This window comes from Phasianus colchicus, chromosome 4, assembly GCF_987193195.1.
Source record: "Phasianus colchicus chromosome 4, bPhaCol1.hap1.1, whole genome shotgun sequence".
Lineage (NCBI taxonomy): Eukaryota > Metazoa > Chordata > Aves > Galliformes > Phasianidae > Phasianus > Phasianus colchicus.
In genome coordinates, this window is record NC_143439.1 from 16,668,640 (window position 1) to 16,692,374 (window position 23,735).

General features: G+C 40.0%; 1 protein-coding gene across 8 annotated transcripts in view; it reads right to left on the reverse strand.

Moving 5' to 3' along the window:
- Window positions 1-23,735, reverse strand: part of FAM13A (family with sequence similarity 13 member A) — a 142,981-nt gene that overhangs the window by 18,557 nt on the left and 100,689 nt on the right. For 5 of the 8 annotated variants that reach the window (XM_090138787.1, XM_090138784.1, XM_090138782.1 and 2 more), the window contains 6 exons: window positions 16,318-16,362; window positions 14,611-14,790; window positions 11,511-11,697; window positions 8,059-8,135; window positions 7,320-7,362; window positions 1,903-2,053 (listed from right to left, as the gene is read on the reverse strand). In XM_090138787.1, coding sequence (XP_089994913.1) covers window positions 1,903-2,053; window positions 7,320-7,362; window positions 8,059-8,135; window positions 11,511-11,697; window positions 14,611-14,790; window positions 16,318-16,362 — 683 coding nt within the window. The remainder of the gene's footprint in view (window positions 1-1,902; window positions 2,054-7,319; window positions 7,363-8,058; window positions 8,136-11,510; window positions 11,698-14,610; window positions 14,791-16,317; window positions 16,363-23,735) is intronic. The other 3 variants (XM_090138783.1, XM_090138786.1, XM_090138785.1) reach the window with 3 other exon arrangements.

The following is a 23,735-nucleotide window of genomic DNA, read 5'->3' on the forward strand; positions in this document are numbered from 1 at the left end:
TGGCACAGCCCTGCCTTGCATAGCCAGGCTCACTAACAGCCCCTGCCACTAACAGTAGAAATGATCCCAAAGTTGAGGTTAGCATCGAGCCCCTCCTGGCTTCAGGAAGCTTGATTTCACATCCACAGATACAGAATCTTCCCTATCTCCTTGCTCAGATGCTGAGGTCACCATTTTGCTGCATTTGAGCCCACACTAACCAAATGGTGATTCTGCTAAGCAAGTGTTCTAGGAGATCACATCTCTCTCACTCTAGAGCTGATTTGTTTGCAGATGCCTACCTCTTCCTCCTGTGAAAAACATTTGAACAAAATGGAGGAAGAATCTGAAGGAAGCACTCTCAAATGCAGTCACAGACACTCATAAATCCTGTTTCATACTTGCAGTGCAAGAAAGCTGGGATCCAAACGCAAGCACACACCTACAATGAGGGATTTGTACCAAGGTGCAACGTATTTCACACCATGGGAAAACCTCTGTCAGACAGAAGGGAGCTGTGTTCTGCCCTTCACACGCTCATATGACTCCCATTAGTAACACTGCTTGCCACAGGCGTGCACCGAGAAGAAAAAAAGAGTCTTTATTTCCAAAGGTTCACATGATGGCTGCAGCCACACATCACCTCTGGGAAAACAGACGTGATCACCCGGCCCGAGGCCCTGAGGGACTGTGCTGATTGGCACCTCACCAACACCAGGGCAGCCAAGGCCCTGCGGGAGCCCTTCCGCACCGCTTTGATCAGCCGCGCCGCACGCCTGGTGATATCACCCAGGGAATCCCCGCTAATAAGCGAGCGGAGAAACTCTCTTCTGTCCATGGTGACTGGCTGCCTGGATGGATCAAAAGCAGCCAGGGCTCATGGCTTTTCTTTACTTATGCTCAAGGTGTCTTAACTAGACAGAAAGGCAAAATACATCAAGGCATGTACACTGTGGAGGTCGGACCAGAGAACTTAACTAACTTTTCAGTGCTCCTTTTTAGATTAATAAACTACAGTTACACATTTTTCCCCTCTTGCTTTGACTATTACAATACAACACTTGCATCTTCCCATTTCTTCCCTGTCAAAACCTCTCTCTCACTCCTAAAGCACAAACGAGCAGGACAACTCCTGCTTGTAGAAAGGAGAGAGACACAGTAAGTGAGAAGGGCACTGATCCCAGAGATGCTGGACTCCTTCAGTTCCCCTCTATTTCAAATGAAATGGAAATTCATAATGCTCATACTCTGCACGACAGATTTCATTCTCTAACCTAAGTCAGAGAAAAAGACAAGTAAGCATACACTCTGGAGATGAGTGCTAATAAACTATATTAAGTAATTTAAACGACAAGCAATTTCACATTGCTCTTTGAGCCTCTGATCATAACTTTTTCACAGCATACATTCAAAAAATGTTGTTTGTGAGAGTAATCAAGGTACAAAGTACTAGATAGACAGCCATTTTTTTTTCTCCTGCTGTGCTTTCCAGATCTGAATCTTTACTTCCAAATAACAACAGAAGTAAAAGAATAGAGAGAAAGAAGAATGTTCCTTCCTATGAAATATTCAGTTTCTTTCAAGAAAGCACTATTACTTAGAGCTCCAGCTTAGCAGTCAAGCAACCAGCCATCAAGAAATTAATTATCCTAAAGCACACAGGGACTTACAGTACCAAATAGCATATGAACATAACTTCAAGAATAAAACAATGTATTTTCTTTCTCAAAGGAACAAGTGGAACTAGTAACCATTCAGAATTTCACTTCCAATTTATCCAAACTTTCAGTTCCATATTCAGGACAAAATTGCTTTCCTGTTGTTTTTGGCAACGGAACTTTAGCACAAAAAGATATAGCCAGCCCACTGAGGTTTCCTTCTCTCTCTTTTAACTCATTTGAACAGCCATGAAACAAATCCTACCTTCCCAGTTGTTGTCATCACACAGCGTTGTCAAATCCAGCCGAGGCACTTCTGACACAAAGCTGTTTTCCTGATCATCAGCATCTTGATTTCTTTGCAGCTTGTTTTCAGGAATGCTTGGGTGTTCTTGAATCTTCATACTTGAAGGCTGCTATAATCCCACAGAAATGAGGGAAAAAATAATATTTCAAGATGAAGAGGAGGGAAAAAAACCCTGCAGTCACAGCAGCAGTAAGCACACGCTTTTAAATAAAAAGGTGAAAATAAAAAGAACCTGACATTTCCAGTTCCAAATTCAAAACCTTTTGCAGTGGCCCCTACGTACCAATCACTGACACAGATAAAAACATCTGTTTGCCTTCCTTGAATTTTCCCTTCTTCAGGAAGCCACAGCAAGTTCCTGAGGCTGCCTGCCCTGACAACCGCACGCAGCTGAAAAAGCCTCTGCTGACTGATTGGGGTGAAAAGGGAGGGAGGACCGCAGGGAGGAAGGGAGAGGAAGAGGAAGCTGCAAAGAGTTCCTACAGGAGTGCAGCTCCTTGGAACGGCAACAAAAATGCTGTTGCAAGGCTGAGGCAATACGTGGTCTCCTAAAAAGCAGGCACTGGTAGCAGCTGCAGACAGCAAGCAGTGCAGGCTACGTACACAAATGCTCTCATGCAGGCTGTGCTGGCTCAAATCAATTAGTGCCAGCTAAGCTGTGCAGGCTGCACATTCCCCGATTTCCTGTGGTTGTTTTCTAGCTGGGCGTGGGGAGAGCAGAACTATTTATGGAGGAGCTCTGGGTATTAAAGCAGTGTTGCGCAAATCCAAACGGCAGCAGGGTTTGGCATCTCAGCTGGAAAGCAGTGCGGACTCTGGGAACGAGCCAGAACATTCACACAGGCATCCAATGACTTAAGAAAAAAACAACAACAACAAAAAACAATGGCAGAATGCTGTCAAGTAAATGATTCATAATTTAATGCTACCTAGAGGTAAGTGCTGTTTGTCTCACCACTACTCATCCTGACACACCACACACAGCGTGTGCTTTTGTGGAGAAATCTCAGCCATGCACATAACCCAGGTACACTGTGCGTGTGCTGGAACAGGGCTTCATGACACAGGCAGTTTGACCACAATAAAATAAACAAGCTGTAATGGCTCACAGAGGGCCGTGGGGAACAGGAAGAGTAAAGCATGTGCATAAACACGTAGGGGGATACGTCTAAACCCGGCAGACACAGAGCCATGCGAATGGATAGTGTTACACTTGAAGTGTTTGGTCTTGGCAAGAATAGCCAAGCATTGCTCTCCCAGATACAGTCTAGCAGGTAAGCAACATACAGACTTTTTTTCCCACAGGTATTTTGATCATCTATTTACAATCTGCTTGAGCTAATGTGTGAAGAAAATGTGTCTAAAAAGGTAACTTCTACTTTTGGACTTCTTTTTCTTGTAAATTCTGAAGCATGGCCAAACTGTACCAAATCAGTTTTCTTAGTGGATGTCAATAAGGCACATTTCATTTTTTTTTTTCATATCCATGAAGCTTGCATGGTGCTTTTTACTTTTCCTCTGAGCTGAGAAAAACATGTAATCTTCACGTAGAGAAGGAAGAAGAAAACCTGCCTAATTCACACATTGCATGAAGAATATTTTTAATCTGGATCCAGTCCCATCTACCTGGATGAGAACATCCTAGTATTAGTAAACACTGTTCTGCGTTGTATTTGTATAAGGTTTGTATTTCCTTTTCATTTCAATAAATCACCTTTTTAAAACATTATAACAAAAGGAAACACCAAATGACAGCTTGCCAAGGCACTAATAACTCGTACAGATTGACGCTAAATCTGATTACAAATGTGGTTATTGTGAAAGCTGTACACAGAAAAATGCTAATTCACCACTCAACAACTTTTAAGCTGCTTCTAGGCTGGGAGGACTTAAATATTTCTTGAAGGTCCAGTGAAATTTTATTTCCTTTTCCTGCCAGAATCTAAATAGTCAGTGTACATTATAAACAGAAAGACTGGCCAGTGGCCAAAAACAGGCAGTATTTTGCACTTGCTAGAGAACAAAATGTACCAGTTTATAAACTGCATTTAAATTGCCGGCACAGATCTTTAAGGCCGAAAGAAATCAAGTGATAAGCTTCAAATTGATGCTATTAAGAACAGCATGTAACAAGTGTGAAGAGCTTACCTACAATTTAACTATTTCAAAAGGGAGCAACCTCAAAACATTATAATGTTACCATTACTGATACTAATTACAGAACTAAATATCTTTCTACAGAGAGTGTACAACCTCCTGACTTATCGCGACTCTGAAAAGATGTTTGTAGCAGATAAAAGGACACTCTCCCAGATGTGTAAACATCTCCACTACAGATATATTAGGAAGGTTACATACACTTTTTCCTTCTAAAGTCACTTCAGTGTCGGAAATGTTTTAAATCAGGCCTGTGCTGTGCCTGCAGCCAGTGATTGTCCTTTCTGTACTCACTTGCTCAGTGATGTAGCCTCTAATTCAATGAATAAATCATTAGGTGTTACGAAGAACAATGTTGGTATAAACCCAGGAGACACAAGAAGGCAGATGTTTAACCTTCTTTGAATTAAAACTCACAAATTGGTAGGTAATTCAGTATCCTCACCGCTTACTTTCTTATTTGATTTCCTGATGCCACCAGTTCCCAACCTTCAGGACAGAAATCAAGGCAGAATTACATTCCTTTAGGAAAAGATGTGCCACCGTTTCTCATAAATCAAAGTGGCAGCAACTTCATGATCTCTGAAGCAGTTGGCAGCCATGCTGCACTGCACAAATTACATAAATGACTAAAAAAAATTTTAAATGAGGCACTTGTCTGTGCTTTTTAGAATCTGCTTGGCAGTTACTAATAACTACAGATGTAAATAACCTGGGGACAATTCTGCTGCTTTCTCTGCTCCAAAGGAGATTCAGCATAAAGCGTAGCTCCAGCAGCTAGAAATAAATGGAAACAGATCTCTGAATTCAGATCAGGAGGAAGTAGTGTTCTATTCAGTTGCACGTGGATTCAAATGAATTTGATACAAAAGATATACCTCCCCTACATCTGATCATCCATTGCAACCACCAGCAAGAAGCATTCTTAAGCATCTCCTGATAATATAATTCAATGCAAGAATTCAGTCACTCTGCCAGCTCAATCCTGAGTCATGCCATTTCTCCCCTATGCTTGTTACAGTGCTGGGTCAATCTTGAAAATTAAGTACTTTGCTACATTAATAAAGAAAAGAACGACCTACCCTCAAGTATTTTCTGAAAATAAATGCAATTTAACTCTCCACAATGTGTACTCTTGTCTGCAGAAGAGCTTAGTAATGAAAGTGGATTATGTGGCTAAAGTTACCAGATGGAAAACTTCTGCAGTTCTCTTCTTGCTTTGCCACTAGACAAAGAAGTACAAGTTTTTCTTGTTTCCAGACTTAGTATACTACCTGAATGTTATCAACAATTAACAAGTTGACAAACATTTCTGTGTTATTACATTCAAAGTATGGGCAACATTGTGGTAAACAATGTTTCTTAGAGTGAGGGTCTCAGGTTGCATGCAGACTTTTACTGAGTGAGCGACACTCAGTTCTGTTTAGGACAACTTCCCTTAACAAAACTGGGGCTTTAGAAACTACTTATTTTCATCCTGGAACCTAGCTACTCCAAGGGCAGACAACAAATGCTACAAAACCACTCAAAACTCATTCAAAACCTATGTTTCAAGGTATTTTTACTGCTTTAGGTCTGCACAAACAATAGCAAGAAGCAATTCCAAATACCTCTCCTAACATTTTCAGATCAAGTCAGAAAGAATTAAAGTTCCTTCCTCATTCTGAATATTTGGTAAAAAAGGTATGTTTTTAAGCTGCCCTAAGTAACAGGCTTTTAAGGGACAAAGAATGTAAAACTACTCTGCAGGAATGTAACATTTTTTTGACCTTGTAATTCCTATATAATGCCATCTCCTATGAGATTTATGAGTTATGAGGGTTATGGCTACATCTCCTCCTACAATTAGTACTGAATTTTAAAACTCTTCTTAATGAGTTAATTTTAAGACCACAATTTCACATTCAAACAGATCTCCTCCAGACTATTTTAAAAGTTGAATGGAAGCACTCTGCGGCGTGGCAGCAACAGCACCTTCTCCACATGCAAGAAGAATTTGGAGGTGTTGCAGTTTGTATTCTGGGAAATACAACAGCTCACGAGCCAGAGCTGCCAGGAATTAGTGCTGCCATGTGCAGGAAACCTCAGGATTAATGACTCTCTGGGAGCAAAGAGAAGATCTGGCTAAGCCTAATCAAAGCAGTGATCAAAGCAAGTGCTGAGCACCCCTTTGTAGAGGGGCAGCTACTCCATTGCTGGTCAGACCAACAATAGTCTCTTGTGCCTTCTCTGCTAGAAAAAAAGAAGGGAGGAAGGAAGGAAGGAAGACAAAAGATTATCCCCTGCAGCAACAAAAAAAAACAGCCAGTCAAACAAACAAAACAAAACACCAACAACACAAAACAAAACCTGAGAAGGCTAGTTTAAAACTACTCACAGCCCTCCATTAAATCCAGGTGGTCAGAGATGCCAGATGCTGAATACAGCTGTTAAAGAGTTCTCCTCTAAAATGGGTGCACGATTGAGGCAGAGGTGCCTCAGGTAACTTTGCCCACTGTTTTAAATGTCTAGAGGTATATCAGGCAAAGATAAACTGGTGGCTTCAAAGGTGCTCACCTAACACAACTTTAGTCTTCTCTTTAATGAGAAGTTAGGATGGAAAACCACCAAGCAGATGCAGGAGGTGAGTGTTGAACAGAAATGGAAAATTTGGGAAAAAGTTGTCGACATAAATGCCAAATTCCCTTTTATTCCCCTCCTGACATTCATTTCAACCACCAGCCCTCAAAGAGAAGCAGGAGTCAATCCAGGTTTGTAGGACAAATGATCAGGGACACCTGCATTCTCAGATAACAAGCCACACTGGAGAAATGGCAAATAAAAGACCAAAATTATTTTAAATAAATCAAGAGACACAAACTAATCTTGCTACCCTGGGAGACAAGCAGTTATACACTCTATTCACAATGACTGCAAAGGAACTCAGTATCACTCAAACCACAGTGCTTGACTTCAGTTCATGCTTCTTGTTTTGGTAAGGAGGGATTGAAGGGACTGAAGCAGATGCTTTCAGGATCATCAATAGTTGAGAGAGTCCTTAAATTACATAAATAAAAAAGGAGAGAGAAGGGAAAGAGAAAGCAAATGCTAACTCCATTTCTCTGGGAGAAAAACATTTCACTGGGAATACAGAACATGACTAACTACTTGTTTCTTCTCAATAAAAAGCCCATTTAGAGCCCACAGAACTGAAATGAGGAGAAAAAAAAATTACCAACCTGAGAGTGCCTGAAAAAACCCTCACCGCTTTCACTTTCTTTGCTACAAAACAAAACAAAAACAATCAACATATTGCAAACACAAAACCACACTTACAATAAAAACAACAATGACTCCTGGACACTGAAGTTTCCAGATACTTCAGATACTCCACATTTGCTGATACATTTCAGTAAATGAAGAGATGCTGGCTTGCAGCACTTCAAGATGCTAAGCTATCTGTTTTGCTTCTTCTCAGGAGCTATTTGTACCTTTAATACAAACAAATACACCTCTCCCAACAAGCATATTTGTAGAAAGGAATGTCGTATTAGGAGAGCAAAGTGCAGCTATTATACAGCTCTCATAGGAGAGTGGAGCACAAAGAAAGGGGCTGACTCCCAAGCCAAAGGTCAGGTGAGACATGCATCCATTGCTGTGCAGTCCCCTGTGAGGACCATGCAGGCTCAGATGCCTACAGCTCAACTTCTTTTCAAGTCTGCACCATTGGCATCTTCTGTGCCGCTCCTTATAGACTGGGAGAAGAGACTTGCTGACATCCAGTGTAGGGCAGAGCCCACAGTGTGAGCAGTGCCTCCATACAATTCCATTCTGAAGCTAACATGGTAGCAGGTAACACTGCTCTGCAACATAACTAAATATAACCCTCATATTCTGTCTCTGAGTACCACAATCACAGGGAAAATAAAGTGTACATACATTTAATCAATTAAAAATAAAAGAAATAAAGAAAATCACCTTTCTTCAGATAAAACTTCCATGTCATCAGGTCCTGTTCTGTCTATAGGCCTGGATGAGCTAAAGCTTTCCATACTCTGCAATACAGTAAACGTTAAAGCATTGAAATACATGAGAGAAATAGATTCAAACCGCAGGCCATTAATCAAATGCAGAAATATCCAACAGGACTGCTAGAAACAAGACAGCAATCAGACTACTGCCTCTTTGTACACGTATAATAAAACAACCTACAATAGAAACAACTACTCCTTTTTTCTCCTTCATCAGTTGACCTCAAAATGCCTGACAGAATAACACTGAATGATATCCTATAGTTCCTATTTTACAAACTGACACACAAAACAAGAGTACAATTCTGGGATATGCAAAAGTCCTGCCAGAGCAGGTACCAAAATCCAGAGCATCTTCCCAAAAGCATTCATTATGCTTATCTTAGAAAAGATTCCTTCTTAGACAAATCCTTCCATAGTCTCTTCTCAAGTCATTAGGAGCACACAGACACTACTGTCTGCACAGAGGTAACATTAAGCTGTGCTAATATGAATATAAGGCAAGAAATCCAACTGATTACAACAACGTGTGCTGAAATTATCTTGGTAACCATTAGCAATGTTAATGCTGATGTTTTTTGAGGGCCTGAAAAAGTACTGTGAAGACAAGCTGGACTCTGATATGTCTTTGATGGATATACAAAGGACTTATGCGTTGGTTTCACTCTTTCACAAATCTCAACAGTGAAACACGCTGTCAGCTTGGAATTCTCATTCTGCAGGCTAAAAGGTTTTCTGTTCTATTTTGATATTTCAAACTTGCTGAAGAATGGGGACACAGAACTGTCACTCTGGAAATATGAACTGAATTAAATGCTGCACATAGAGGCAGCAGTACTCTTTGTGGCTTACTGATGGTGAAATTCACAGGAAAAGTCAAACCCTTCACCTGAATTGATCAGAATACTTTTTTTTTTTTTTTTAAATAAAACCACGTCACACACACTATGTTTGTATGTAATAATTCTATTTTACTTTCTGTTGACAGGGACTCAGTCATAGAGCACCTACCAAAAAAAAAGTAAGCAGAAATGAAGGGATTGGTACTGAGTTCTTTCATATTGGAAATATGCTTCAAAACTGCCCCAACCCTATAGCTAGAGTGCATTCTTGCAAAAAGCCTTAAAGAAATAAAACACAGTACACACCACACCAGAGGTACGTATTGAAAACTGAATGTTGCCACTTTGGGTACATGACCAGGAGGTTTTGTACTCTGGTATTTGGAGAAATCTGCCTTAAAAAAGAGGAAGGAAATGAGTGGAGAAGAGTGCAGTTGTTGGGGCACCTGCAGCCCCCTCTCACCTGCTGCACCTCCAGCCCTGTAGGTTAAATGGCTCAGTCATTCTAGCCTTGCTTAATGAGATTCTCAAACTCCTAGTGGAACCTGGCTACCGTGACTCAAGTGTAGTTACAAGCTTTTAATGCTCCTTTGCTTGGAACCAGTGAAACTGACTGTTTTTCCACTGCTGACTTGTGCTTTTGAGTCAGATTCACTTAGACAGCTAAGAGGAGAGCTTCCACACACTGTCCTACATATTCTTTCAGGCTTTGTTGCTAGAGAAGGATGATTAAAAAAGGTGGAGAAGAAACAACAACATCACAATCTTGTTTTCATGGGAAGGTCCTATTAGCAAAAGCAGGTTATGTCCTGTTATATCTCAAGTAGCTAATTCAACCTATTATTTTACAGATAAAGATACAGCCAAAAGAAAGCTAAGCCACCACACATTGCATTCTGCTGGCTGTTTCAGATATGTGAGTATTAAATAAGTGCATTCATGAAAGCTTAAAGAGCAGCCTGTGCTTTTATTTCATAAAGAGTAACATCATACTCTCTACAGGCTGTTTCATAACAACACTCCTATTTTACAGTTCCACTGTGACAATTCTGGCAAAGCAAACAAGGACCATACTGACAGAATAATCACCTTAACCAAAGTGCTCTTTGTGCAAGGTCAGTTTGTTGTAAGTTGCTTTCAGCCTTTGTCCCTCCAAAATTCAAAAACAATCCAAAAAATGAAGGGCAGGGCAAAGTCCAGTAGAGACAGGTAAGTTTGAGGACATCTCCTTCAAGAACTTTTAAAGACTTCAGGAATATTTTTCAGGTCCTCAAGTTTAAACTCTTAATGGAAACTTTTGATGGTCTTTCTTTCCCCAAATATTGAATCAAATTGTTATTCACACTGAAGCTGTTGTGCACTGCATAGGTACATAGTAGAAGCACAGAAAAGAGTATAAGCACTTGATGTTTGTCTGCCTTCAAGCCTATAGCTACAATGAAAGACACAAAGTAAGAAGCATGTGCTCTTTCATGAAACATCACATTACAGGTTACTGATACTGACTATTAATCTAAGTACAGTCTACAATTCTTGGTATCTTGCCTTCTTTTCATCACAGAGAAGTCAAATCTCTCCTTAGGATCTTTGCACAGGGTAGAGCATAAGACCACAGCAATTTTGCAACCTAAACAAAACGAGTCACAACACAGTATTTCAATAAGAAGGAGTTCAGAACAGACTAAAACTTAAATGCTCTGTAGTTCAGAATTCTTATCTTTTCACACAGCTTTCACTGTTATTAGTAGCTGCATGATCCAGGCACCAGGATGCAGAGTGCACCTACTGTAAGCAGAACCCACACTCAAGCAAAATACAGTTTCTCAATTGCTGACACCATAATCAGTGTTTGGTTGGCTGAGAGGGAAGGAGGCCACAGTTTTATCCTATAGCATGTAGAATTTGGCAAACTCTCTTCTGTGAAGGTCACACAAGAATATGCTGCATAAATTTCATGGTATTCCAGATTTTTAGAGCACTATATGTGTGCCCACTATATCTTCCCACTGAAGTCTGGCTAGGAAAATAATCTTTGGGACCAACACGCTCCAAAAGTGTTTTGCAAACTGTAAATGTAACAGTAACATAAAGACTGTAGGGAAAAGGAATAAAATGCATTTTATCATCTTATCAGAAAGACATTTGAGATCTGTGGTTTCGTAAGTTAACAGGAACATAAAAATAAACTCAATCTTAAAACATAATCCTGTGTCTGAAGTTTCAATCATCTCATAAGAGTTTTGAAAGACTGGGAAAAAGAAATTATATCCTTTTTCTTTTTCTATAATACTTTGCTAAACGCAGAAGACACAAGAAAAAAGTCATGGAAAGAAGAATGACTACAGCGGAGTAAGAGGATCATAGAGGAAAAATAGCTTCTTGATTCCTCTTTACAAAGATTACAAGTGCAGAGATCAGTATTCCCCATAATCAAGAAGAGTTACTTATGCATGTATTAAATAAGTGGCTACCGGAGGGAACCATATGTGCACTGAAATAAAAAAATCTTTTTCCCACCCTAATACTAGGTGTCAAATAGTGCAGCATGCCATCTTACCACAGGACTATCCTGGTTGTCATTAAGCTCTGAAAGTTTGGTGCTGGATTTCTGCCGTTTTGGTTTATTCCTTTCATTAAGATATCCAGAGCTGTTGTCTTGTAATTTTTCTACTTCTTGAGTAGTTAGAATACAGTCTTCAAGATTGCTGAAACCAGATGGAATGTTCTCCTTGTTGATAACTTCCCTAAAACAAAAAAATTAAGACAATGTTTAAAATGCTCTCCCGCTACATTTATGATAGCAATACAGAAATGTATTATGCTGACTGGTGCAGTTCCGGCAACATATTCTACGCCCTATGAAACCAGTATCTCTGGTTTTTCCTACTGCAGCAAACAACATACACTGTGAAATGCTAAATCCTGCTGAGGAGTGAAAGCCAGGTGTACACACTTCTGGTGAGAAAGCTGTCAGGGCCAACACTTGATTCATTTCCGACTAAAGCCAATGCAGAGAATCCCACTGACTTCAGATGGAAGCTAGTCTAACTCCTAGTTGTCTGCTGTACTTTTATAGAGAATATGCAGCATATTTTCCTTTAAGACGCATGCTTTTAATATAGAAAACTGATTCACAGTTGTGGCACAGGGAGCTTCTTTGGTCCATGACACCATATAATCGTCCTTATTACTCATCTTCTCAAATGCAAGAATAAGGCAGTAGTGCTTCAGTCAAATAATCAATTCCTATTTGGAAATTACACAAAATAAAAAAGGGAAAGCATCTCTGCAATAGCAACATAATTAGGACAGAGGACTGTTCTGCTGTGCTGGAAAGTGATGGGACAACTACCTTGAAGACATCACGTGACAAGATAGCTGGGGCTCTCTGTGCTTGCAAGGTTTGTGTATGTTTTTCATGGGCTTGGCATACAGCTTATCTTTCTCTGCACAATTATCCTGCTAGGTCCTTCAGCATGCAGACTTTTCTTCACAATCTGTTAGTGGTCTTCTACTTTATGCAATACTGAGTAGGCACATAGATAACAGATAAACTACAGCATGGAAACAGAAGAAAAACAATGCATCCCATTCTTCACGAAGACTAACCTGCCCAGGCTAAAGAATAGCTGCTTGCACTTGACATAAAAACTTAAATGTTTGCTAAGTACTTTATGTGCAGCTGCCTTATACAGTGCTGTGCAACTCTAAAGCCTGCTTTCACAGACAGCAGCAGAATTTCTCTTGACTTGCAGTAGAGTGATAAGAAAACGGTTACTCTGCAGTATTTGGACAGTGCCAGCGTGACAAAGTATTTAGAATAAAAACCAAACAACAAAGTTCCAGTGATTTTCTAGATCTCAAATCTCTAGGGTTGGTTACTGGAAGAGAGATGCAAAGAGATTATAGGATTAAAACTTCCCAAATAGTCCATTTGCCTCTCTGAAAGTTTTTACAATGTACTGAGAAGATTTATTATGTATACACAGCCTGAAGAAATCACAGTCTGCAAAGCCTGGGTCTGCATGTATGCATTTTTGTGATGAATGCTCTTCCCAGCTGTATTAATTCTGCAGTCCCATCTTGTGACATTACAAATCCTCTTGTGATCTATCACAAGGCAAGAAGATGAAGTCACTGACAACCAAAGGGGTGTGTGTGTGGGGGGGAAGTAGTTTTGAAAGGATTTCTGAATTTTGATAATCCACCCCCAGAAGTGCCAGCACTCAGACCTACAGGAATCAGGGAAAATGATTTGAAACCCAGCCAACATTCAAAACTTCCAACGTGTTAAATTCTTGGCTTGGGCTTTAGAGACTGAACGTGAACAACTGCGTCAAGATAGGCTTGAGTGCTCTAGGCAGCTCTGTAATGCTCTGTAACACAATGCTGAAAAAAACCCTGCAGTACTATATGCTTCCAAACACGTACACTAGCCAGTCTCTGACCTACTTACCTGTGAAGTCTGACAGCAGGGCTACTAAACAAGAAAAACTACTGCAGAGCTGCTGCCAGCTACTTAGGTGACTCGCAAGTGCTCATTTCCCAGTCCATCTTCACAGCATATTTTCATTCACTATGGAAATGCCTTTTTTATTTTTTAACTATGGACTTTTTAAAAACAAAAACAAAACACTGACACATATTGGGAAATAATATAGCTGCAATATTCACCTGAGGTACTATAGGTTACGGTTCTACGCAAAAGTGGTTTGGAAAGAAAGGTGCAGATCCAACAGGATTTGGAGAATTCAGCATCCAAGAAAAACAACAGCCCAGATCTGTATTTCAGAATCTAACTTGAAATCCTAGCAATCCAATACTACAGTCAAAAATACACAGTCTTTACAAAAATTAGCACAATGTTTAAAGTTAGATGTATCTGTAAGCACTAATTCGATGATGTGCTTGCAAAATCTCCACTTAGAATACCTGAAAGACATTTATGCCTTGGACATGTGCTTTTTGAAGCTTTGGTAGTTTATATCACATTTGTATCACCCACTATGTGCCACAACTACAGCAGGATAAAAGGAAGAAATTGTATTTTTTTACTCTTTGATGGACATTTTATGAAAATTGTCACTAAATAACATTTAATGTAACGGTGGATAAAAATTCTTAGGTTCTGATTAATCAAAAGGATCATTTCTACTTTCAGATGAACTCCTAGGGCTCTTTAATAGACCTGAACATAAGCTGTGCCTACACATACAGAAGGAGAACTCTGCCCCATTCTGAATTCAGAAAAGCATTTAGAAGTAATGGCTTTTACTGGCCTTAGGGCCAGCTTGTGTATTTCCACTAAAACAGTAAATACAGAAATGAAACATTTCAAAATACTTTAATTAAGAATTCAACTATATATATATATATATATATACATATAGCATAGTATATAGCATATTACTATATATATGCTATAGCTAACTTCTTATCATGCTCTGGCCCACTCAACTACCTCTTATAGACTCCATATTTCTCAGCTCTCACTGATGTAACAAAGCTCTGCACAGGCACTGCAGTCTGTACCTTCAACAGAGTGCAAAGACCAGTGCATTTCTTAACAGAACTACCAAGCAGTGCCTAGACAGAGGACATATCTAAGGTACACTTAATCAGATATACTTTCCAAAACGAAGAAATCAGGATCATACATGTCTCTGTTTCTCCGGGCTTCCTCCTGCTCTCTGTGCTGTCGCCTCCTCTGCCTGGCAGACACATTAGAAGAGGCTGAAGATGTTCCCGATTCAGAGTCCTCTGAACTCTGGCCGCCTGAGCCATGAACATCAAAGAGATGCTGCTCCACGGCTGAGCGGATTGTCTTCTCTAAATACCTGTCAAGCCGAAAAATAAGGTCAATTGAGCTCAAATAGTTTGTGGAGCTCCTTCTCCGCAACAGTACATAAAGGATGAGTATCAGAGGGTTATGTTTTATTACGATGGCAAGGCAGTATAAAATGCACTAGGGCCCATGACATCTGCAAGAACCTAAGCCAAAATCTTCAGATACCTTGATGCTCAGGTCCTTCAGTGAAGCTGAGCTTTTCCAGTTCATTTTGCCCTTGAAAATTTCTGGGGTTCCCTGAGCCTTCTGTAAAACAGCTGCTTTACTGCAACCATCAACACCGGTGTTTAACTTTTACCCTCCACTTTAACATTCCTTGCTCTGACAAGATCTTTTTTGCCACCCAACCACGATGACACTGGTCAATCAGAGCTCAGTAAGTCAACAAGTCATCTCAAAGAGGGGATGAAAACATGCTAACAGCACCTCACTGTACACTCCACTCAGTGACTGAATACAGACCTGGCATTGAGCTCATGCTGTTTTTGCATTGTTCTCATACCATGACTGCACACACCCGCAGCTACTCTCAGAGTATTCTGGTGTGAGATTGTTATCATGCCCCCTGGCACTAAGAGAGCTTCCACACAAGCCACAGCAGGGGAGCCTCTGCAGTTCCATCAATTACAATTGTCAGGCCACCCGAACTTTCAACACAACCAAATCTACTTCATTTTGGCACTCACATTTCCTTATAATATTTCCTTCCTTCCTTAATCAGAGGAAGTTTTTATGGGCAAAACCTAAATAAGACACTTTTTACTTTTTAAACATCTTTAGGAAACACATTTCTGTATCTCCTTGCTCCACCTATGTTTTTGCAATGCTTTAAGTAGTCTTCTAAAGAAAAAGTTTTTCAAACGTGCCTGACTTAGTTCCCTATATAACTTCAAGTGCTTTTTCCATAATTAAAAATATTATTTGCAAGATATGCTGGTTAATTTTCAACTTGGTAGCTGTAAGTATGTGAACCTGCACCTGGGCTGACTTGTCCAGAGAATTTACAAAAGCCGTTGCTAAGCTGCTATAGATTTAAGTCTACTGAGACTGCATTTCTTGAAAAAGTCAAAAGATCTTAGTAATTGCTAAAAAATCTTATGGTTCAACTTGATTAGCACGTCTGTATTTCATGTATTGACAAGAATCAGCTCTGCAATCCCACCAACCTCTGGCAGGGGCGCCAACTCATCAGCTCTGCTGCTCTCACCAGCACTGGAATTAGTGCAGAGATCAAGTCCTGTCCTTTGCTGAGACAGGACAGGGTGCAAACAAGAGCACAAGGACAGCAAGAATAGCTTCTCTATATATGCAGAATCTGCCTAACCAAAATGATCATTGCAGATACTAAGGTTTGGGAAACAATGTCCTTTTTGTTTGTGCAAGAGCAACCCTTAGGGAGAAATCAAAGAATAACCAGCAATACTTCAAAAACTTTAAATATACCAAAAAAAAAAAAAAAAAAAAGAAAGAAAGAAAAAAAGAAAAAAAGCTACAAAATAGTAAAAGAGACACTTACTCTCCTGTAGCAGGAATGTTACTACTGACTTGTGATACGTGGGTGCTGTATAAAATAAAAAGAGGAGAAAGTTACGTGTACTAAGTGCAACAATGCTTTAAAACATTTGTTCTTTGCAGCACTGAGAAAAGATTTAGAGATTGCATGCACATGCCACAAGTCTTCCCCTTTAGGACTTTTTGCTCCCACAGTGATGTGGCACACTGTGACAATGTTAATATCCTCAAGAACTCATGTGCCCTCATTCCAAGATCTAATGGAAAGTATTTCAGCTTCAACACACTGCAGAGCCTTTGCTTTCTCACGAGATTTCTGTGGCAGCAGGTTGTTTTAACCTCATCACAGAAGTTCTTGCTTTTTGAGGCTGACTTGAAAATGTATGACAGCAAACTTAATATTGAAGAACTTTTAGCTATTAATTGAGGAGGAAAAGAAAACAGTCTTTTCACTTCAAAATAGTTCTGCAGGTCTTCGATATTCATGTACTTAAAAATAAAATACACACATTCCTTCTTTTCCCTTCCAGGCCGTGCCCAGGCTCAGAAGAGCTGACACAATTCCAGGTGTCACTGCTTGCTGCTGAACAAGCTGACGTGCCACCTCGCACAGCTGGCGCTGCTCTCCTCCCTCTGCACAGGGCCAGACTCAGCTTAGCCATCTCCTATCCCGCCTGCTGCTCCAGTGCTGATTCAGCTCTACAGATAAGGTGACACGTGACCCCCGTGACCATTCATCACCCCTGTGATCTACGTTAAGTCAGACACGTTACAGGCCTAGAGGGTTCATCTGGGTTTCTCCCTGTATCAGCAGTATCAGCAGTGTGACTGGCTGATAAATTCCAGAAAAGTGTGGACAGGTTATGAGAAAAAGTGCTTTCTGCCAAAGCGGCCATTCACTGCTTTCAGCCTCCAAGAGTTTCTCACAAACTGTTTCAGTGCAGAAGAACCAGTAACAGCCAACTTCCCTTCACTAACCAAAGGCTTCCTTTCTGCTTCCCTTGAGTACAAACCCACAACCCCCAGCTGCAAACCAGACACACGTGCTTCTGCTCTCCTTTGCTGAGCCACTGCTTTCACCTCGGTTTGGTGAACCAGCACACCTTGACCACACACTCATTCCTTCCAGGCCTTGCTCACTCTGTGCAGACACAGCTCCCTGGAGCTGTGGCACAGCATGAAAGCAGTCACGTATTTCCCAGTGGATTCCGCGTTGCCTACACAACACCTGAGTAGCTGTGTTATTTGAATGAATTCATGAATGGGAGACTCACAAACAGGTATTAAATTGCTGTACTTATGATTTCAGACATGCAATCTACACATAGAAAAAAAGACTTGCAAGATCCTTCTCATGTGCAACATCTTGATTACTAAATATTACATGGCTTTGCAATTTGAAGTTCGCATTTCAAGCATCCTCCTTGCTTTCCTACTTACTTACACAAACTACTTGGCCTCTTCTGAGCCTGAAACTATGTCTTAAGATTTGGCTTTCCATGAGAGATGGATTAACAAGTAAGCTGCTAGTGTGGTAGGCTAAACCACATTATAATATGAAATTCATCTTACGGCTACAGCTCCTATGTGTGGGTCAGTTAATACTGTATCAACTTCCTATAATGTTTAAAAGCAATCCATACTGAGTGGGGTTTCCTTCATATCACACCTTCTTTCTCTGTTTTCCTGTCAGGAAGATGGTAAAGAGAAGGGGAGATAGGATTGTTTGGATTCTAGTCTTCTGAAAACATTCCTAAGATGTAGGTATAGCAATCCATCAGACAAGGCAGAAAACATCCGGAAACAGCTTTTCCTTCTACTTCTAACAGGTTTGAAAATGCAATGCCCTGTTTCACATAAACCTAATCAACTGCTAGGCACTGTATGTGAGTGAGAGTTCATGCCGTTATCCCCACATGCAATGTTCAAGGCTAACCAACAGTCACCATCAGCAAACCACTCACATCAGCACTGAAAACACAGAGGACCTTCCTAACACAAGAAGTAGTAATAAGAATCAAACAATAAAGCTGCCAAAAATATCTGAACAAAATGTCAAAAATGTTTGTAATTCCCAAATACATTTCTCAGTTTACCGTGTGCTTTACTAACATCAATTCAGTTCTAAGTACATTAAGCTTCCTAATTCATAATGACACATCTGCATAACAATTACTTTGTGGTATTCAGAAGAACCCTATTCAAACTATATTCTGTCAGACAGCCAATAATACAGTGATTTCCAAACTACCAATAAATACAAAGGAAGTACATACATAGTTGCAGGCCAGCTTAGTGAACGACAGCAAGTGCAGCTATCACACTCTCCTTTTATTAAACCTCTTATAGGTGATGCTTCCCTATTTACTGAATGTGACTTTGTTCTTAGACCTATGATATTTTAAGCTCTCTTATTATCTCTCTCTCTCCAACATGCACATTTTAAATCAGAGGTTTTCCAGATGATCTAAATTTCACAATTCATAGCTTTCCTTGTTTCATTTTGAAGTTTAATTAAAATGCACTGCTAAATTGGTTTATTCACTCTGCACCAAACTTTTTTATAGCAAGGACTTTCACTTAGAATACATTAATATACAGAGAGGAAAGAATTATCCACAGGCTTTCAGATTCTTGTCTGCCTGCTGATGGAGATGGATATGCTTGAGCGTGTTGGCACGTGCAGGGATGAGCATGGCTCTCCATAGGTTTCACAGCTCAGAGGAGCAACCAGGCATGTGGGATGCATCCTGAGGCATTTTCCAAACTTCCTGGGTGGCAAAAGTCAGTCCATCATTAGATTTATGCTTCAAAGAGCAGGCCAAGCAAGCCACATCCAGAAGAGCCCCTTTGGCATGCCCTATTGTGCTGGGAGCTGCCTCTGATGGGCTGCCTTGTCCATCAAATCATCTGGACAATGGGAAATCATGTTGTGCTTTGGTTAATTATTTTCTCCTCTTGTCAGCTCCACTTCACTGACAGATAAGGCCAATTATCTCCACAGCTAGATTATATTTATTACATTATGCACCTGCTGTAGAGCACACTGAAAAATAGTGACTTTTGATATAAACGATATTCTGCCTGCAACAGGAAGCAGCAGGAAAGTTTTCCAGTGCTGGGGATTTTTATTTTCAGAGAGCCAGCCAAAAAACCTGCATCAGTGCAGATGTTTTAAATGCTATAAACTCCTGAAGTGGATTCTTGCTACCCTCATGCTTTTCCTTTCAGGAAGTCTGACCTTTGGCACTTCTCAGTGTCTTCTAGCTTGTTTACTAAAGTCTTTTGCTACTCTCACACACTCAGGTGACCCTCTGGATCATGTCTTGCCTCACACGCAAGGTAAATCCTTACTTTATGGCCTCTCTTTCCATTCCATTTCAATCTCAAGTATGTGAAAGGTTGTAATTTCTGCCAGCTTTAGGCTGATATTAAATCTCTGCCACTCCAGCTAGTAACTGTAGACTTACAGATATGCACTGGAAAATTATGTTATGCAATAACCACACTCTGCTTGGTCTGTATTGGGCATCTTGTTACAGCAAACAAATAATTGAATTGGATATCAAAACTCCTCTCCTGTTTTTCCACTCAAGGCCCTATTGAGCAAAACCTATCAGCATTCATGTATTAAAAGAGCGCAGTATGAATCAACCAGAACAAACTGACTTACTGGCACGGTATTTTCCCAGATGGGGTTTTCATTTCTGGAGTGAATAAATTAATTGCTGGACATACTGAACTGCCTAAATCATAAGCTGTACTTGCAATCTGAAACAAAGGCCACTCGCTGCTGACATTTATTTATGATCCATTTGCTTTTTTCGGAAAGTAAAAACATTTCTGGTTTTGCTTTTAAAAAGCCAAGCATAACAATAAAAAATCCTTATAACAGCTGTAAAAAAGATAACATTCTGCCATTCCAGCAAAGCAGACAATATTTATTTAAATTCCTTTAAATATTTTATATTTAAATAATTAAAAGTTTCTTCAGAGACTTCTGAAGACTTCTGTGATACAGAATTCTAGCACATGACCCAGGAAATTCTTTTTTTTTCCACTGTTTCTGTTATCACTGTTGTCTAAGAATGGTTCACTTTCCGTGAGTGCTGCATACTGCGAGACGTAATGCTGCTGATCCACATGGGTTCTATATTAAGGCAACCATTTCATCTGACACACATTCCCCAAAGAGAAGGATTGTGTTGGCATGGAAGTGTGAAAATAATGAGATGAAAAATACAGAGATGTGCTCTTAATTACTGAGAAGAGCCATCAAACAGAAAACACGTTTTCAGTGTTTCTAAGTATCTTCACACTTTTGCAAGCTCAGATCCAATACTCTTCCCTTTAAATGTGGTACATTATATTTTACATTACTTACTTCCTTACTATGCAGAAAAATAACTGCCTTGTTTTCTTCAGTATTCAGCTTCTTTCATGCACACTAGCATTGCATTTCAGGTTGGGTGCACACTGACACCTACTGTTTGAAGCAGTGACAGCACTGAAGGGTATTCATACATGTTACCCAACCCACCTCTACAAATTTAGACAGCTGTGTCTGTGCATGATCCTCTCCAGACAACATAAATGTTCCCCTGAGGGCCATCCACAGCCTCCATACTAGGCTTCTGATTCCAACTGGAACAGATCACCTTCTTCCACTGAACATATAGGGTGCTTAGTGAGATAGCCCTCCTGACTCATGGTATAAAATCAGGACTCCCAGCTTCCCACAGCTCCACCAAATGACAGGGGTCCCTTGGTCCGAGATCCACACAGTAGCTGGACAATGAGAACAAGAGCACCTAGCAGCCTTTTATCTATTTTCAGCCAATGGCTGTAAGATGAAGGACAATAGCACGCATCCCATAACATCACCATAGGTAAAAGAGCCCCACACTGCTGTTGACTTTAGGAACTCTTACTGTATGTCCCACCCAACAAGAAAGTGTTCAATAAGAAGCCAAGCACCCTTCTGATGTAGATGACAGCAAATCCAATAGAGCATCATACCCAATATATTAGGAATGCTTGACGCGTACTATGTAAAATGAGTTGCCTTATATAACAACTGTTAAAAGGGTAAACAGCTGTATGAAATACTTCCAACAGGATATTAGTACTTATAGACAAAAGAAGTGCTGTAACAGGTGAAACTGCCCAACGTCTTGCCCTGAACTCAAGGCTATCTAATGCAATTTTGACCTTGCTTGTGATGACAGCTCTCATCTCAATTTTGGTTTAACACTCCGCATATTAACAAGGAAGCTCCCACACTTCAAAGCTTTTGACTTTTTCCCCTTAATATGACTCTGCCTTACTTCAGGATGTACTCATTAGGAAACTGCTCCGAAAGCATCTATATGACTCGTGTCAGACATAAAGCAGATATTCCAGCACAAAGCATGTCTGTAGATTCCCTGTTTTTTAAAAACTCATTGCACATGTTGAGCAAAAGTGTGCTTACAGGGAATTGCCTTTGCCAGATGCTGTTTAATTACATGAAACTGCATACAGTTTCTCAGTCTAATTACTTACATTCCCATTCATATAATGGAATTAAAAAATCCATAGCACTCCATATAACTATCTCAACTCCCTTTTCCACAATGCTTAATTACAAAAGCTTTTGGAACACAAATGCCCTTCAGGCATGACTCCCTAGAACAATCAGTCATCCAGCAAGGTTTTCCTCTTCTTTCAACAGTGCAGAAATCTCCTTGCCTAGTACTAAATATAGTTGAGTAAACAGTCTTACCAAGGAATACCGAAAAGGACAGGACAGCCCTGCTCACCAGCAACTGAATGGATTCAAACAACAGAACTCCATCCCAAAAATTGATCAAACTGATCTCACCCTCCAAACACACAACAGGAGAGGGATACAAAATTTCTAATAATGCACCTCAATTTATTCACTCATTTTTTTTTATCACTACCGGTTTTGCTACTGAACAAATCTACCTTTCCCTCTGTCTAAAATCCAGATGAAATATATACACTCTAGTTCATTCCTTATGGTACGTAAGTCTTCCCTGCTCTTTTCTCCATTTTGTAACAGACTTGCATACTTCGTTAAGGATCTTCACAAACCAAAAGTCTTTAGAATATATATTAGTGAAATTTTATGAAGCTTCATCTCAGCCCTGTACAAAGATATCCCTACTTCTCCATGCATGATTCCATTCTTTTACACCAGTGGCTAAACAAGAAAAAAAATCCACCACAATTTCCACAAGCGATCTCCTTCCTCTCCTCAAAAATACATATAGATCTCTCTCTTTCCTTACTGATCATTAAGGTCTTATATTAAGGCCTTTTTCTCTGTATGGCATAATACAAAAAAACTTGCTGAAATTAGACAGATTATGTATAATCTTTTTCTTCCTCTCTCTGAAGTATTCAGAAAACTGATTTCATGGTACTTATATCACCTCTCTCTCGTTAAACTTGCATCATGTTTTGCCTCATTTACCACCTTTGTACCTTTAATGATTGCTTATTTCCCTATAGAGCAACAGTGATAATTAGTTCAATTCTTAGTCATGACTATGTCTAAAAAGAAAATTCACAACACCAGAAGATCAATTCAGAATCTTAAGTCAGGGAAATTTTAAATCATGTACTGGTGGCATTCTGACCATTCTGACTTGGAGGTAAGTCAAGTGCTGGTGTTACGCATTAAAACAACATCAAGGGAAACATCTCCATTGTTAGCTGACATGACTGTACAGGATCGAGTCTCCAGTTTGGTTCTGGCAAAACCCATCGACCGGGAGACAGAATCCTCCTTGAGTCTGGCAAAAGCCAAGCACTCTGCAGTGTTTGGAATATAAGGAGCTCTTGTTCCCATTTGATTAACTTGTTGCAAAATTACCTCTACAAAAACTACTGTATGAACAGGCTAGTGGCCTAACTCTCTCTACACACTCATGATTCACTTGAAGGATTACTTAACAGTATTTCAGACTTTGTAAGTATGACTGGCAGCAATAAATACATCTGATCATCAGACAGATAAAGCAGACATTCAGAGAGGTCATTTAACAACTAACATTCAAAACTGGAAAGAAAAAACGCATCACGCACTCAAATTCTCCATTGTTGAAGTACCATAAATGGCCCAGACAGTGCTAGCTCTCCTGCCAAATTAACTACACTTGGCAACTGACCTCAAGAGCACACATTTCTAAAGTGTTTACAACCAAGACCTATAAGCTGTTAGCTTTATTTACAAGCAATTATGTCTCAGCAGTGCTACAAAAGATGCAAGCTTGTCCTGAAGCTTCATGTTGCAAGGTATGCTGCTCCTTCCCTGATCTTGCTTCACTTTTGTACATTCTAGACTTTTCGCTTCCTATTTGCATGACTTATTTTCACAGAAAGCCATCCCCCCACTCCAACAGAAACCACTAT